The 17,483-nt window shown below is 47.9% G+C and overlaps 1 protein-coding gene across 1 annotated transcript in view; it reads right to left on the bottom strand.

Annotated features, from left to right (window-relative positions):
* The window catches only part of TENM2 (teneurin transmembrane protein 2), a 554,076-nt gene that overhangs the window by 114,919 nt on the left and 421,674 nt on the right, over nt 1-17,483 (bottom strand). The window contains exon 12 of the mRNA XM_055086878.1: nt 12,458-12,604. Coding sequence (XP_054942853.1) covers nt 12,458-12,604 — 147 coding nt within the window. The remainder of the gene's footprint in view (nt 1-12,457; nt 12,605-17,483) is intronic.

Here is a 17,483-nt window from a genome sequence, read left to right as displayed (position 1 = left end):
CTGTGCTGAACACTCCCTAGAGATTGTCTCATTTAATCTTCACATCCACTCTACTGCGTCGGTACTAGGAGCTGGTATTGTACTGCCAGTTACGAACACAGCATCTGGAGGTCTGCAACACATTGTCTGTGTGGCTTTGGGCTAGTTACTTTACCTCTCTGAGCCTCAGCGTCCTCATCGGTAAAATGGAAATAATAATCGTATCAGCATAATAGAGCTGTTGTGAAAGACTACATAAGCTTTATGCAAAAGCCCTCAGAGGAGAGTAACCATCTGTTTACTCTGGCTTCCTCACTATTCCACATCTGGCCAAGCAAACCATCGTGTGGGAGGTCTGGGCTCACTCAGCACCCATCCCTGGCCGCCCCTGCCTCTCCTCCTGTCTTGTAGGAGGATTATGGAGCTTGCCTACCTACTGCCATCAGCCCACAGGAAGCCGATACACTGGGTGAGCAAAGTCGGCTACAGAGGTGAAGAGCACGGGCAGCACGTGTTCACGTCTTAGTGAAGGAAACAGTGTATCTTACATTTGGATTTTCTTGGCATTGATAAAATGGTGTCAGTGATATACAGTGACTTGGGTGTCACTGTCTGTATGCATGTGTTTCTTTAATCCCCCAATGAAACTTATTCATCCTAAAATACTCTACTGAATAAATGACAACTGCTTTTTATCCTAGATGCTTCTCGTTAAAGCTTTCATTCTTCAATTCATTTAATAAGGAATTGACCAAGACAGACAGGGACCCTGAGGTTGTGGGCCTACATTCGAGAGGGGAAACAATGAACAAATAAATGTATAATAGACTTTGCAAGAGTGATAGTATTTTGAAGAAAAGTAAAGCAGGGCAAAGGGTTGGAAAGGGTTGGAGGGGAGCCAGGGATGGCATCTCTGAAGAAGTCATGTTTGGGTAGAAACCTAAATGAAATGAGGAAACAAGTCATGGAAACATCTGGGGGAAAAGCCTTCTGGGCCGAGGGAACAGCAGGTGCAAATGGCCAGGGTTGGGCTGTATTTTGTGAGCTATGGGAAGAACAAGATGGTGGATGGGGTTTCCCTGGTGGCGCAGTGGTTGAGAGTCCGCCTGCCGATGCAGGGGACGCGGGTTCGTGCCCCGGTCCGGGAAGATCCCACATGCCGCGGAGCGGCTGGGCCCGTGAGCCATGGCCGCTGAGCCTGTGCGTCCGGAGCCTGTGCTCCACAACCGGAGAGGCCACAACAGTGAGAGGCCGCGTACTGCAAAAAATTTTTAAAAAATGAAAAAAAAAAAAAAAAAAGATGGTGCATGTTGGCCCAGTGGAGGGAGAGGAATAGAAGGACAAAATGAGATCAGATGGAAGCAGGGACCTGCTGATGCAAAGCAATGGCCAACGTTGCACCTGGACGCCATTCTACGGGAGATGAGACGCCCTGGGAAAATACCAGAAGAGGCGTGATATGACCTGACTTTTAAAAGAATTCTTCTGAGGGCTCTGTGTGGGATAGGCTGGCAGCTGCAGGAACAGCAGCCCAGCCTAGCAAAGCTGGTGGCATGATCTGGGTGGAGGTGGGAAGACATTAAGAAACCAGGGACTTCATAATTAAGAACAGAGATCGGAGGGGCCAGACAGGGGTGCGTCCACAGATCTGTGCGGCAACACGCAGGGACAAACGTGGCAGGAGAGAGAGCCAGGGAACCTGCCACAGAGATGTGAGCCCAGGGATGTCTGCAGCGTCCATATGCCAATCAAGTCGCCACTGCCTTGAGAAGCAGAGCATCTCGGCTTGTCTCCCCATCAGGCAGCCCAGGGCCACCACGCCTAGAGACATCACTCACTGCAGGCTCTTGAGCTCCCCTCTAAGGGGGACATATTGTGCCAAGTCAGTGGTTCTCAAAGTGTCAGCATCATCTGGGAATTCACTAGAAATGCACGTCAGTGGGCCCCATACAGACCTATCGGACGAGAAACTGGGGGAGAGGCCCAGCCTGACCTGTGGCTCATGCCTTCCGGTGACTCTGATGCCCACTGACATACCAGCACAGAGAGTGTCCTTTGCTAGTTGGACCTAACAGTCCAACTGTTCCACTTTCCCCCAGTGGCCCCCGGCATGCCATTGCAGAAGTACTTTGTGGCCAAAATGCACTGTGCTAGGTGTTCTGCACGTATAAACTCATCTAAGCCTCATAGTGTCCTATAAGGTAGGAACCGTCATTAGCCCCACTTTACGGAGGACAAAACTGAGGCTCAGAGAGAGGGAGACAGAATGACTTGCTTTTGCTCACACTGTGGAGCAGTGGAGGAGCCAGGACGTGAACCAAAGCTTCCTGGCCCCAAAGCCTCGTTACCACCCTGCCAGGCTGCTTCCTCCTGCCACGGGCAATGAGGAAACATAAGAAAAGGCCCTTCTTTCTTCCCTGCTCTGAGCATGTGTGTTCAGGAATAATCCAAGCAGACACATCAGTTTGAAGGAAGAGGGGTCGTTGCGATTTCGGGGACCAAGATGCTAAGCGGAGGGAGGTAAAGCCAATACTTGGGGTAAAGGGCACTCTGCCCAGCCTGGCACACACGACCTGTCTCTGTCTGTCCAGACCTGCTTCCCCAACGTCCCCTCCTCCACTCTCCACACCCCGAACCTTCTCAGACGTCCCCACATGTGCTCTGCTGCCTCTGGCCTCTGTGCCTTTGCCGTTTTCTTTGCCCACAATGCCCTTCTCTCCTGCCTTATCTAATTCCTCTGTAGCTTTCAAAATTCAAGCTTTACCGGCTCTGGAAGCCTTCAAGGTCCCCCTGCTGGTCTGCCACCACCCCTTGGCCTTATGTCTATCATGGACACTTAGGATACAGCTTCGCAGTGACTGGTTTCACATATGCCTCACCCCCCACGAGACTGTGGATTCTTTGTGGGTCTCTGTGTCTCGTTCATTCCTGCAGAGGAGAGGCTCGGTGTATATCTGCTGAATGACTAAACGCTTTGGGGGGTTCTGTCCAAGAGTGTGGCTTGTCTGGGGGGGAGGTGTTTGCCATCATCACCATCAATAAGAAGAGGTCTGTGCAGGGCAGGGACGGGAGGCGGTGAGGGAGGCCCACCTGGGGTGCAAAATTAAAGAAGGCGCTCACTCTCAGGTGTGAGGTTCCTCCGTTCATCCTAGTCTAGGTCCTGGGTCTCAGATAGATCTTGGCTCAAACCAGCAATGCCAGGCACCTGTTCTCTGAATGGTGACTGGGTCCCTTTGGGGGAAGCATGTACTGGATTTAAAGCCAGGAAACTAAGCCTCTGGCTCCTATCTGCCCCACCCTGCTACGTGGCCTTGAAGAAGTTACTTTCCCTCTCTGGGTTTTGCAGCTGCTGAAGACTGTATCTTTCAGCCTTTCTGTATCTGACGTTCCTGGGCTCCATGATCTCATAGCGCCATGATCTCCCTATCTCATGAAGACATAGTGTCCCTCAGTGCATGGCCCTTACCCATGGGTAGTGCTGGTAGTACTGGCTGGGCAGATCGAGGATGAAATACCTTGAGGATTGAAAAGGGAGGGAATTCCCTGGAAGAGGCTTGGATTTTGCTGTGTGTGGAGAGAGACGGAAGCACCGGGCACAGAGCTTTGGGGGACACCTTGCAGTTTTCTTTGGATTCACATTTGGCCGCATAATTCTGGCCCCTCTCCAATCCCCCAGAGCTCGTGGCTGAGAAGATGGAAAGTCAAAGAAAAGAGCACAGGCTTTGGGGCAGCTGTTCTCGCTGCAGTGTGGAGAACGCCTAGCTATTTAAAGTCCAACTGTTCCACTTTCCCCCGCTGGCCCCCGGCATTCCATTGCAGAAGTACTTTGTGGCCAAAATGCACTCGATCCAAAACCGGGGGGAAAAAAGCTAACACCAAGGCTATTTTTCAGAATGCTGCAGAATTCGTGCTGCTGAGGGGCTGAGGGTGTTAAGGAGATCTGCCCTGCTCTGATCCCGGATACGAAACTCAGGTGCTGCGAGAGGCCTACAAGGAGGGCTCCTGACCTGCTTTCTGAACCCTGACTTGGCTACATTCTAGCTGGGGGACCTGGGTAAGCCACTTCACTTCTCCGGCCCTATGTGAAGGATAATAAGAGGCTCTCAGGGCTCTCATGGGCTATTGCCATGATTTATTTGGGCAGTTTGGTAACGTCTGAGCACGGGCCTGGCCTCTGATAAGTGCTCCATGCATCGGGCCTTTGACATCGAACCAAAGGACACTCTCTGTGCTGGTACTGTCCGGCTCCTCAGGTACGTTCCTGGGAGATGCTAGTGTCTACATCAGATTTGTCAGCCCTGGCATTACTGACATTTGGGGCTGGACCATTCTTTGTGGTGAGGCTGTCCTGGGCATGCAGGACGTTTAGTAGCATCCCTGGCCTCCACCCACTAGATGCCGGCAGCACCTCCTCTCTTTCTCCTTGTTGGGACTCATAAAAGGTCAGACACTGACAATGTCCCCCGCACAGCAAAGTCACCCTTCGTAGGGCACAACTGGTCTGGACTGAGGGGAGGATAGTGGGAGCAACAGAGCTAATCATGGCACCGGGGCCCTTGAACCTTCATTCAGATGCTGGTCACAGAAACCAAGAGGGTGATCTCTGCCATCTAGGCGGTTTCTCCGGCCAAGGCAAAAATAGAGGAAGCCAACAGAATGATACAAATGTTACCTCTCTGCCACCAGTTAAACCTGTGTTTTGATCCTTTAATTCCCTAAAATAAGTCCTCAGTGATTTAAATTATTAATTCCTTTTTGCAGATTATGCATTTTAATTACAATTTTATGATGAATATTTGATTTGTTATCTAATCAGGGAAAAATATATAATCCCTTAAGAGACACTTAAGAACCATTTAAACTATTAAAGATTTGATTAGAAGAGACTGAAGGTGCTACGTTAGGTAAACTCATGAACAACAAATTCCACGGTCAAACAAATTTACTGTGAAAGGGGAAAGTTTCTTACTATGGGAAAGTTTTACCTTGGAGGTGATTTTTCTGAAGACCTTTTTGCGACAGCACACATTCTGTACTTATTTGAACCTTCTTCAGAAACAACTTCCAACTTTCATTAGTGTTGTAGAAGAAATGTGATGCTGGCTTTAAGGTAGAAAAGCAGTATGTTGTAGTGGTTAGCTGAAAGGCCTGTTTTGAATATGACCTTCTTGAGGTACCTTATCTGGGAAATGGAAAAACTATGAAGAGACAGACTCACAGACCTTGCATTTCTGGTGTGAAGAAACAGATAACAGAGAAGAAAGAAGGGGTAATTTAGGGGGGTGACATTTGCTGTGAAGGAAACGACACAGGGTGATGGGAGAGAGAGGTGAAACTTCCAGGTCAAGATAGGCCTCTTTGGGGCCTTTGAGCTGAGACCTAAGAACGAGTAGAAGAAGCCACTCACGCAAAATGCCCAGGTCAGAGTATTGCTGGCCCTGGACCAGCAAAGGCTCTTAGGGAGGATGAAGCTTAGCTTGTGCAAGGATGGGAAGGCTGGCCAGAGTGGATGAAGCAGGGCTGCTACAGAGGCTGTCAGGGACACAGTGAGAGAGAAGGCAGGGACCCGTCAGAGCAGGCCCTCTAGACCAAGGTGAAACATTTGATTTTGATTCGAGCTACAGGAGAAGCCCTTTGAGGGCATGACATCATCTGATTTACAATGTAAAACTATCCCTCTGGCTGCTGTGTGGAGGCACAGAGAACATGGACAAGAGCAGCAGCAGAGAGGTCCCGCTGGTTGCCTATTCCCATGATTGACGTGCCTCCAAAGCCCAGCACAGTGCTCTTGAAATCTTACTGAGTATAGCTTTTATATGCAAAGGAGAATGGATCCTATCTTTTTTTTTTAACCTCAATAGAATAAAAGAAAACTGAGCCCCCAATTCTCAGTCTCCTGAACAGAAGATTCTCTAGTCCAATGTGCCCAGGAAATCAAAGATCTTATTTCAACTGGAAGATCCTGAATAATAATAACAGCCCCCTGTCGCCATGTGGTCCTCTAGGAGTTCAGTTGCAGCTAGTTCTGCTTCCCTCCCAGAGAAGAGAGCCCCAGTGCCTGGCCAGGTGGCAGTGGCCTCTAGGTCAAGTCTTCCTTCTAAGCATTAGAGGTATTGCTTTCCTCTCTGGGAGCTAATCATTTATGGCTCCAGTTACATTTCCCACAAGGTCTTTGGACTGCAAAGGGAATCCTTATCCAACCCAATTAATAGAGCAATGTTGCACTTGTAAGCTCTCCCCCACCCAACCCATCCATCGACATGATTTGCGCACATTAATCAAGGCATTTACAATGGGTTCACCAAGCTTTCCCTCTCACTGGATGAAGAAATGGGACTATTTGTACTTGTGAACCATAACTCTTCCAGAGTCCCTGAAGTCCCGAGCTTGGCTCTGCTAAACGCACAGACAAGGTGAGTTATTAATTACCAACTGAGATAAATGCCGGGATAGCATCCCTGAATCATGTCAAGCCAATTTGGATGGTTATGGGATGGGGAGAGAGGGGGAGGCGACGGTCGGTGAGGAGTGGGTTTCGTCTGTTCCAAGTGCTTTTGGACAGACTCCAGTGTTACTTCTCCTCATTTAGACCTGGCTGGAGTGCCCTGAGCTCAGGCCAGCATCCACATCTCTTAACCCAAGGCAGCCTCCTTTGGAGCAAAACAAGGTACCAAGCTTCACAGATGAAGGTGGGTTGGGAAATTCCGTTCTGAAGAGCAGCCTGACTGAAGTCCTTAATTTAAAGAGAGAAATGCCGATGCTGCTGGTGGATGGAACAGCCCCTACCAGGGGCTCCTGATCACATAGATCCGTGGAATTGAGGGAGACAAGGAGAAAGGCTGAAGACCCTGGACTTTAGTATTGCGACGGGCTTTCTTTCCTGTCCTGCAGCCAACACCCATGCTCCGGGACAGTCCCTTCCTACCCCGTCTGGCCTCACACACTGGATTGTAATAATAATACCACCAAGTTTATACATCTTGTCTTTTCAGATGGATTCTGAGCTTCAGATGGATTCAGTGAGCTCTTTGTGGACACTCTGTGTCCCGTCTGTCTTCGTATTTCCAAAGGCCTAATGTTACTAATGTCTAACATTTAGTAAACCCTCAACGAATGTTTGTTAAAACATGAATGAATGGCTGATGGATGGATGGATGGATGGATTCACACTCTAATGACAGAGAGTTAAAGGATTTCTAAATTTTGAGACAAACATTGGTCACCTCTCCAGCCAGGAATGGAGAGCACTTCTAAAACATACTGAAGTTATTTACTCAGAAACTAAACAGGAAAATGTGTTTATGTTTTTCCAATTACTTCTTTCTCCTTGAAGTAAAATTCCCCTTTCTTCACTTCACTCCTCTTGTGTTCTGGAAATTCTAGGGGTAGAGGTCTGGGAATAGGCACCATGACACTGGGCTGGGTCAGCCCACCCAGGGGAAACCATCATTTGAACAAGTTTTTCTCCAAATGTGGTCAGCAGACCACTTGCGTCAGAATCCTCTGGAGTCCTTGATAAAAATGCAGATTCCTACATTCCATATCTGACTTAATGAATCAGAATCTCAACGGCCTACAAATCTAAATTTTAAACAAGCTCTCCAGTGTGGTCACGCAACACTGAAGTCTGATGAGCACGGGTTAGACTCTCAGCGGTTCTGTCCTGTGGGAAAATTATGGGTTAGGCGCCATCTCTGTGGATTCAGCATCCATTCTAGACGATAACAACAACATTAATACTAATAACATTAAAGCTAGCAACAGCCAACACAGGAGGGTATCCTATGAGCCAGGCACCTTGTAAAACGCATCACACACATTTTCTCAGTGAAACTTCAGCCCTGTTCATGGAGGTGGCATTGCCACGCCAGTTTTACAGACAACAGAACTGAGAGCTCTTAACTATATGATGCTACAGTGTCATCTATTCAGCAGTCAGGGAAGTGACAGGAGAAGGAGCAAAGCATCTAACTTTCAGAGCTGTGTTGAAGCAGAACAGAGGGAAACAAAGACAACTCCCTAGTGTGGTCAGGAAGGACATGGGGCACGGTGACTCGTGGATAAGCTCAGCTTCGGAAGGGCCATCTCCTACCCCTCCACCTCCGGGCCTCTGCCCACAGACTGGAGACAGCATCTGATAGGATTCCATGGGAGCTTCAGACGGGCTCCCAGGCTGGCTCACAATGATGGGAGCCTTGGGCTTCTACAGACAGAGGGCCGGGGCTCCTGACTCTAAGTTCTGGGTGGTAAAGGGGTGGAGGGAAGGAATAAGGACTGTCCTCCCAGGCCAGAGAGCCTACCAACGCCTCCCCACCTTGAGGTTTCCACTTTGAGAGAAAATCTACACCCTTTCTCCTACCCCTGGCCGTGATGAACTAAATCTCACACCTCTGTCTTGGTGGTGATAATTAAATATTATCCGCCTGTCACTTGATGTACATGTTGTGTGTATTCTCAGACTTTAATGAGCTTGTGTTTGTCTTCTGTAGCAAAAATATTTCTTTGAGTCTCTCCTTTTTCAAATTGGGGTGAGCAGTTCAGGTAAAGATCTCTCACTGTTAAAAAGACAGTCTGCTCCCTGGCACGTCTGTCTGAACCGTTTCTACTACTTCTCAGGGGCCATGGCAGATGAAGTTTGTCCCTTCAGAAGCAGCCAATGCTTCCTGAGTTTAAGTTGGTGGTCATATGGCTGGGAGTGTTGGGAGACTTTGAAAGCAATGGGAGTAAGAAGGTAGGAATCCATAAATTTTTTGGGGGGGATATTTGAAGGCAGCTTTTTTCAACAGGGTTTCTCGTCTAAGTACCAGAGAATCCAGAAAGTATTTGAGTGAAAAATTTCCCAAGTTTTCCAAGCAAGGTACTTAGTACCATTCTAGATGCATCGGAGAGAGGTTCATTCATTCCACATAATGGCTGGCTTAGGTCAGTGGCTCTCAAAGAGAACCTGCGTCAGCACCCTCTGGAAATTTACTAGAAACTGCATCAGCATTCTCTGGAAATTTACAAGAGATACAAATTCTCGCATCCTACCCCAGACCTAGGGAATCAGAAACCGGGGTAGGGTTTAGCAATCTGTGTGTAATCAAGCCCTCCAGGTGGTTTTGCTGAAAGCTAACATTTTGGAACTACTAGCGTCTGTAGGCATTAGAGCTTCTTTCTCTCATGGAGGAGCTCAGGTTGAAAAAGGCTGTTACGGGCTTCGAATATGTATATCCATATTTATATCTACATTTATATCAGTTAAAAAAAACAAACTATCACTTTAAACTTGAGATTTTTAAAAAATGGAGAGCATTCCTAGATGGAAAGATGATTTGCCTCTTCCAGCTCACTTTGGAAGGGCGCTCTATTATTTTCCCCATTCATGAGGTTTATAACAAATGTGTTCACTGCAGCTGCTTCCCAGGCCTGGGCGCCTGCTCTTACCCACCCACTGCTACATTTAGAGACCCACACAGATCTTCCTGAGAACTGGCAAAGCAGGACAGAGCCTGAGGCAGAACTTCCACCCGCAACCCCCCCCCCCCCCCCCCCCCGCCTGGGCGCCTGCTCTTACCCACCCACTGCTACATTTAGAGACCCACACAGATCTTCCTGAGAACTGGCAAAGCAGGACAGAGCCTGAGGCAGAACTTCCACCCGCAACCCCCCCCACCCCCGCCCCCGCAAAAAAAAAAAAACCCAAACAAAACAGTGATGTAATTAGTGTGCTACAGGATTGGATCTGCAGTTGATGAGGAACAACTTTAATATTTATCAATAAACAGCAAAGTGCTGAGCACACCTCCTAGGGAAGTAATTAACCATAAAAAAGGATACTCTGCACCGAGGAATCTCCTCCAAAAAAAGACCTCAGTTAATTGTGAATTGCTTACACCAGGTGAGACAGAATCCATGCCTACCCCTCTCACCTGACACAAGCAACTCTGAATTAACTGGGAGTTTCTTTTCATAAACACGGCGCAGAGCCTTTTTTTCTTGGTGGTTAATTACTTCCTTGGGAGGTTGCTTTAATAGTTCCCATAACAAGGCCATTATTGTCTTTAGCATAATCACTGCCTCATTTGCTTTTGTGCCCTGCCTTTCCGGGTGCCTCTTGCGTCTGCCTGCCAGGAGAGACCCCGAACTGTGCCCCTTGGGCCGTCCTCAGGCTGGGGACTTGCAGGGTTCCTCCTCCAGCCCCACCGCTTCAGGAATTTGGTTTTCTCCTGGTGGGAGCTGGGGTCAGGGTGGGGCTGGTGGAGAGGGAAGTGGGTGGTGCAGGGCACATTGCGGGAGACTGAGTCCCCCTCCCCTGGGTGCACCATTCCAGCCTGTTTGCTAAGCTTTCAGCTGCTGACACCAGCAACAGGGAAGAAAGCTAGGACAGCAGCTCCTTTCTGGAAGAGGAAGGAGTGGATCTGTAAACAGCCGCTTTGCTTGGTGAAACCACCAGGGACCAGAAGCAAAAACAGTGAACATTACCAGGAAAACTAGTATGATTTTGACCATCTCTCTTGGGGAAAACAATGTATATGGAGTTATGGCTCACTTTATTCAAAAATGAATTAAAGTGGCTTCTATTTTGGCTCTGTTTCAGGAAGGTAAATGAATGAATGGGAGCTCTGTAAACTGCATCAAGTCTATAAACTTTTTTTGATTGGTGTACTCCTATCAGCGTATGCACGTTTGTTTACTTACAAATTGTAGACATGTTACAAATGCAATCATAGGTTATGGAAATTGTAAAAGGTCTATCAGGAGGATGAAGAAAAATAAAAATAGTGTGTCTGATACTTTCAGCCTTAACCCAATGGATTTGCACCTCACTCTGGACATCAGTGAAGCTTACTGACCCCTTGGGGCCATGAGGGCAGGGGCTGACAGTCCCAGAGCCCAGGGACTGGCACATACAATACATATTTTTGTTAAATAATCAGACTCATACCCTGAAATAGCTTCTGCCCTGAGGGAATTCTGACCAGTTAGTCATTTTGGCAGGGGTGGATGACAAGCTTGTACTGATGCTACAGGATCATGACTCTGTGTTCTCAGGAAATCAGGTGGTCCATATGCTACTGCACCCCCATTTAGCCCCAGAATCTTAGCACTCCATCAGGAAACAACACAGGAAAATTCAGCTAGGGGTACAGAACAGAGGTTAGCAAACTTCCTGTAATGGGTCAGAGAGTAAAAATTTTAGGCTTGGGCTTCCCTGGTGGCACAGTGGTTGAGAGTCCGCCTGCCGATGCAGGCGACACGGGTTCGTGCCCCGGTCTGGGAAGATTCCACGTGCCGCGGAGCAGCTGGGCCCGTGAGCCATGGCCGCTGAGCCTGCGCGTCCGGAGCCTGTGCTCCGCAACGGGAGAGGCCACAGTAGTGAGAGGCCCGCGTACCGCAAAAATAAATAAATAAATAAATAAATAAATATAAAATAAAAAATACACAGTGAGAGGCAATATAACGGAGTGGTTAGGAAAAGGTCATCCTGAGCCAGGCTGGCTGAGAGCAAAGCCTAGCTCTGCCATTCACACTCACCTCACTCACTACCTTTATAACCTTACTGATATCACTTGACCTGTTTCCACCCCAGTTTCTCCATGTATCAGGGATGATGATAATAGCGGCGGGAGAGGCCACAGCAGTGAGAGACCCGCGTACCGCAAAAAAAAAAAAAAAAAAAAATTGTAGGCTTTGTCTCGGCCAACTAACCAACATTGCCCTTGAGGGTGAAAGCAGGACAAAACATAAATGAATAGTTGTGTCTGTGCTCCAACAAAACTCTACTTATGGACACTGAAATTTGAATTCCACATAGTTTTCATGTGTTGTGAAATATTCTCCTTCTTTCGGTTTTATTCCCCCCCAACCGTTAAAAATGTAAAAACCGTCTTTGGCTCGCAGGCCAGTACAAAACCAGGCAGTGGGTTGGATTTGGACCAAGAGCTGTGGTTTGCCAACCACTGGGTAGAACATGGACTTTGGAGTCAGAGCTGGGTTTGGGTCATGATTTTACTATTGGTGACTAAGTTATCTTTAAAAAGTTACTTAATTGCTCTCTAGGACTTGGTTTCCTCATTTGTAAGAGTAACATCTCAAAGGGCTGAAAGGATGAAGAGATGTACTGCCTACCACCTCTAAGCTCAGGGTGAGAACACACTGTCATCACCAGCACAGATTTGTTTGTAACTCCCTGCCCTGGAAGGCCTGGCAGGGACGGTCACCCAAAGGCAAAGCCAGGGCCCGGCCCCCTTTCTGTGGCAATGTGTACTTGAGAAACCAAAACCAGCATCCAATCCCAGCGCCTCCAGCCCATGTCTCCAGGAGCCCCCGTTGGCCCGAGGATACCAGTTCTCCGCTGCGTTTGCTTCAAAGGAAATGTTACAACAACACTGGACAATAGCTGAGGGGAGGTCTTTCAGGATAAAGGACTCATGATGACCATCTATAAACAATGCTCAGCTCCTGAGGGGCTGGGAGTTAGAAGACGCTTGCTCACCTCCCTCGTTATCCTTGTTATCCGCACAGGAGGTTTCCATGGCAACGTTGCATCCGGGCCCTCTCCAGCCGGTCTGGCAGACACACTGCCAGCTGTTCTGACCCAGTGTGCATCTCCCGTTGCCGTTGCACAAATCGGGGCAGCCATCTGGTTGGAGAAATGGAGAGGATGAGAAGGAGGAACGTGAGGCCGTGCTGGGGCAGCAGGGGAGCCATGCAAAGGGGGAACGAGGCCACAGGGCAGCCGCTGGGCCAGCCGCAGAGTGGGGCCCGGACCTGCCTCGGGAAGAGTCGGGGAAGCAGGCGACTCATGCGGTTGCAAGACGTTAGCAGGGGCCCAGATGCAGAGGATCCCCAATGACACTGACCTGTGCGGTAGGGGTCTGAGGCAACCTTCCCAAAGTGGGGAACATTCCGGAAAGCTAAAGTAGCCCTGAGCTTACAACACACCTAGCTAGCCCGTTATTTCCAGCCCGTTGGCTCAGGATGGAGGCTACCTCAAGAAAAATCTTTTCTTTCTTTCTGTTTTCAGAAGAGCCTTCCGCAGAAGAGAGAAAATTCCCTATCAACCCAGAATGGAGGCAGAGTGCCCTCCATCTTTCAGAATTTTAAAGCTAAATTTACATGCGATTAACACGAGCTTCTTATGACCAAGAGCTGGATGGTTCTGCTGGGCTATTTTCATATTTTTGTAGTATTTCGCTTTAAGGGGCACTTAAAAATGTTGGCTGCCAATCATTCAACCTATTTATGGCATGATTTTAAAATACTGCAGGATCGGAAGGCTGGGGAAAGAGTAGGTGCTGAGTGCCATGAATCGGGAAAAGACAGAGGAATGCTTATGCCCGTGGGGGAAGGCAGTGGGGTTCGAGTGATTCCTATTTTGTGGTTTTCTTTTCCTTTTGGGTGTGTGTGTGTGTGTGTGTTTGTGTGTGTGTGAAATCAGCAGCCTACCTCATTCCCTAATTGCTCCAGCACCCAAAACAATTGCAGCTACTACTCTCCTGACCTGAGCGTGGGCAAAGAGAGCCTGGATGAGGAAAGAAGAGAAAGAGGGGGGGGGGCACTGTAGATAGATGGTGAGTCTCTGTGGCAGAGCCTCTGTCACCATTTATAAGATGTAGAGAGAAGCACAGGATTGGTAGGATGTGGCCACACTCACAAAACCTACTTGCTGGCAAGAATTCCTAGATACGTTTTTATTTTTCTTTCCTTTAACAGGCTTTACTGAGGTGTAATTTACATACCATAAAATTCACCTGTTTTAAGTGTACTGTACAAGACAATGACTTCGAGGAAATTTACTGGTTGTGCAACCTAGGTATGTTTCCCTACTACGTTTAAATATATTCCGAAAGACCATTAATTTAATTGTCCTCCGAAAATAACTCTCCTGAATCTCTCTCTCTCTCTCTCTCTCTCTCTCTCTCTCATTCTATCTTGACATCTGCTACCATCTCTATCTCCATCTCTTTCTATATCTATTTTTAAACCACACAAAGAGCAGGGTAGCTTGGGCTGTGGCGGGAGGGATGGAGCACTTTGTAATGATGGAGGTAATTGATTTGAAACCTTTGTGGCCCAAATCTTCTGAATTGAAAGTGTGCATCTCCCCCTACTTCTCTCTCCAGCGTTCCAGAGGCCATCACCTGGCAGCCTTCCTCTCCTCCCTCGAGTACCCCTTACAAGAATGCCAATAAACCTAATTTGTGCATGTGTCAGCGGTGGGAATTTAAAGGACTCCTCCTAAGAAGAAAGGGCTGGAGGGTTTGAAATTGAGTTGAAATTTACTTCTTTAAGGAGTTTCACTCCTCAATGCTTATTCCCTCCCATCCTTTCCAGAATGTGATATGCATGGGTTAGGACCTGGGAGAACAAGGTAAGCAACAGAGGAGACGTGCTACATGCAGAAGTCTCTGTAAGGACGACGAGCTGTCTTGAGAGGAGGAATGAGGAGATGATTACCAGGGAATCTTTTCTTTTGTTGAAGAACCTGGCACTAAATCCAGGATGTGAGCAAATCATCAGTGTTTGCATATCTGAAAAAAGACTTACTTGTCCCCATACCTATCCTCACAAAGCAAAGAGTCACATTTCCATTCCTTCCTTACCAAGGAGGTGACCACAGCCCTGCCTGGAATACCTGTGACTTTCCCCCTTTATACTCTGAGAGAGAGCGCTGGGAAGGGATGCCAGCCCCGGTGGGTGTCAGAGAAATGCCACAGATATTTCTGCAGGAGCAAAATGCAATTCAGTAGGAAAAGCCCAAGGGACGTTTCACAAATTCTCAAGGAAAAGAGAGTATCTTCAACCTCCAGCCACCCCCAGGTTTACAATTTCTACCAGTAAGTTTTAGGGAATGGATCACAGAGAATACACTACATGACAGACCTACCAGCATTCACCTGGCACGGTATCTATTATATGTGCTTTGTTATTTAGCTACTTTGAGGACTCATGTTTGAATAAAACCATGCACAAAGTCTCAACAGACGCCTCACTGTGTAGGAAACCCACGTCCACTACATAAAAGTCAAATTTGCGAAGAACACTACTAGCGTGTCAGTCAGAGATATGCACTCAAAATATGCATGCTCCTAGATTGAACGAGGCTTTTTTTCCCCTTCTCTTTCTCTCTCGATTCCCCCACTTCTCCCTTGACCCACTGAAGCGAGATAAACAGACCACAGTAGTGGGTTTTCTCCACATCCTATGAGGAAGATGAAAACACGAACAGTGGGAAGCTCGCAAATTTCTGAGAAGTTTTGGGGCAGCTGGGAATTAATGGACAGGACTTTGTTTTTTAGCTTGAAGAGGAAGAAAGCAGCCTTGGTGAATGCGTGGCGTTGCTAGGCAACCCCAGGCTACCCCCAGCACAAGTTCCAGAAGCTGGTGGCCTTCTGAGGAGGTGATTCCTTGTGTTTGTAAAGTGCAAAGCCAGCCTCCACTTAAGGGAAAACAAAATGTAGGAAGTAATTAGTCTGGAGGGCAAATGGGTATCAGGTGGTGGCTATTCTCTGGAGAGGAATCTGTAACTGGAGTTGAATTGGGCTTATGGGCTCATACTTTGGGATCCATGAGGTCTCCTGCATGGAGTCTTCTGGATTTTAGGCTAGCTAGCACTGCTCCTTCCTTGAGTGCCTATCTCTGAGACCACCGACACAGGAGGCCTTAGGCACAGCTGTTTGATTCTTTGTGCAGGTGGCGAGCTGGCTGTTGGAGACTTCAGGTTCTATCGTGACCCTAGACTAGAGATTCTCAAGTGAGGCAATTCTGTCCCCCATCCCTCCCTCCAGGGGCCATGTGGCAACGTCTGGAGACACTTTTGATGATCACATCTAGGGGAGGATGCTACTGACATCTGGTGGGTAGAGGATGGATGTTCAGCATCTTACAATGCCCAGCACAGTCCCCACAACAAAGAATGATACAGCCCCGAATGTCAGTAGTGCTGAGGTCGAGAAACCCTGCCCTTGATCTAAAAGCTGCATGAGAGCTGAGATTTCCCTGTTTGCTGTTGGATCCCAGCACCTGCCCCAGTGTCAGGCACATAGTAGGTGCTTAAATGAATGGAAAACAATCAGGTGGTGCCAGTATCATTTCAGCCTGGCCCTCATCTATAGACTCTTCCGAGAGTTATGAGAAGCTAGTGGGACCTCTTTCTCAAAGATCTAAGTCTTCTTCCCAGGCAGAACTTTCAAGGGCAACAGTGATATCTTGGGATGATTCTCTCACACTTCCAATATTTTTGGCAGAGTGGAAATGGAATAGTTTCCAAGACTTTTCTACACATAGAATTCCAACCACCAGGAAAAAAATATCTGTTGGCACAGTTACCAGGTAGGCAGGCTTTTTGTCTTAACAAAAATTAGAGCTGATGCAGAAATTTGGGATTAAAAACAAAACAAAACAAAAGCCAAGCACACTGATATATTCAGATGACTCCTGAATTTTCAGCTCTTTCCCTGATCTCTGGACCTGGACTCCAACTTGCATTTCAGCATCTCCATCTGTTCACTCACAAGCATCTCAAACTCAGCAGAATTCAGTTTCTTGATCCTTCTTCCCCTCCCAAACTCTGATTCCTTGATCAATGAACGGCACCTGCATGTACCCCACTGGCCAAGACTGAAACCTTGGCGTCATTGTTAATTACCCTCCCCCACCTCCTCTCTCATCTCATGTATCTGGTCAAAAACCAAGTCCTGCCTAATTTTCCTCTTTACGATAAGAAGCCCTACCTGCTCTTCCTAAATATCTCTAGAATCTGCTCTCCACTCGTACCCCTACTGTTACGGCGTTACTACTAAGCCATCCTCATCTCTGGTTTAGACTCTGGTCAAAGCCATCTCACTGGTCTCCCGGCCTCCGGTCTTGCCCCATCATCCATTTCTCTCTGTTCTGGACACCGCTGAAAATACTTCTATGGCTTTCCATTGACCCTGGGGCAAAGTCTGAAGTCCTTACCCTGGCTTCCAGATCTTACATGAACTGGTTGTCACCACATCAGCCTAACTCAATATCACTTGAGGCTTTGTTCAGACTGAAGCCATTCGGCCTTTCCTTACCTGCCTAACTTCAACCCATCCTTCACCCAAGTCATCTCCAGGGAGCCTTTCCAAAGCTCCCAAATCAAGGCTAGCTCCACCTGTCACGGTACCTTGATCCTACCCTATCCTAGCCCATCCACCACACTGAATCACAACTGTCTGGCAACTCCCTGATGCCTGCTAGCCCTTGTAGCAGCCCTTCCTGAAGACATTTTATTGTCACCTGCAGGAACATTGTTGTAATAAAGGCGCACATCATCATCAACTGCCATCTGAATGGGGCCCCTAGAACGGTGCAGTGTACAACTGCTCTGAGCATTTCTGTTATGACGTAAACCTGTCAGGGCAGGGACCACGTCTATTTGTTTACTCTTAGATTGCCAGTCCTCTACACAGTCAGGGGATGGATGAACGAATGACTTTTGACTGAAATCAGCATCTCTAATGCCTTTGGCAGAGCGAAGATGGAATAGTTTC

This window comes from Physeter macrocephalus, chromosome 8, assembly GCF_002837175.3.
Source record: "Physeter macrocephalus isolate SW-GA chromosome 8, ASM283717v5, whole genome shotgun sequence".
In the NCBI taxonomy this organism is placed as follows: Eukaryota; Metazoa; Chordata; class Mammalia; order Artiodactyla; family Physeteridae; genus Physeter; species Physeter macrocephalus.
The sequence above is the reverse complement of the archived record's forward strand: the minus strand, read 5'-3'. Positions and strand labels throughout refer to the sequence as shown.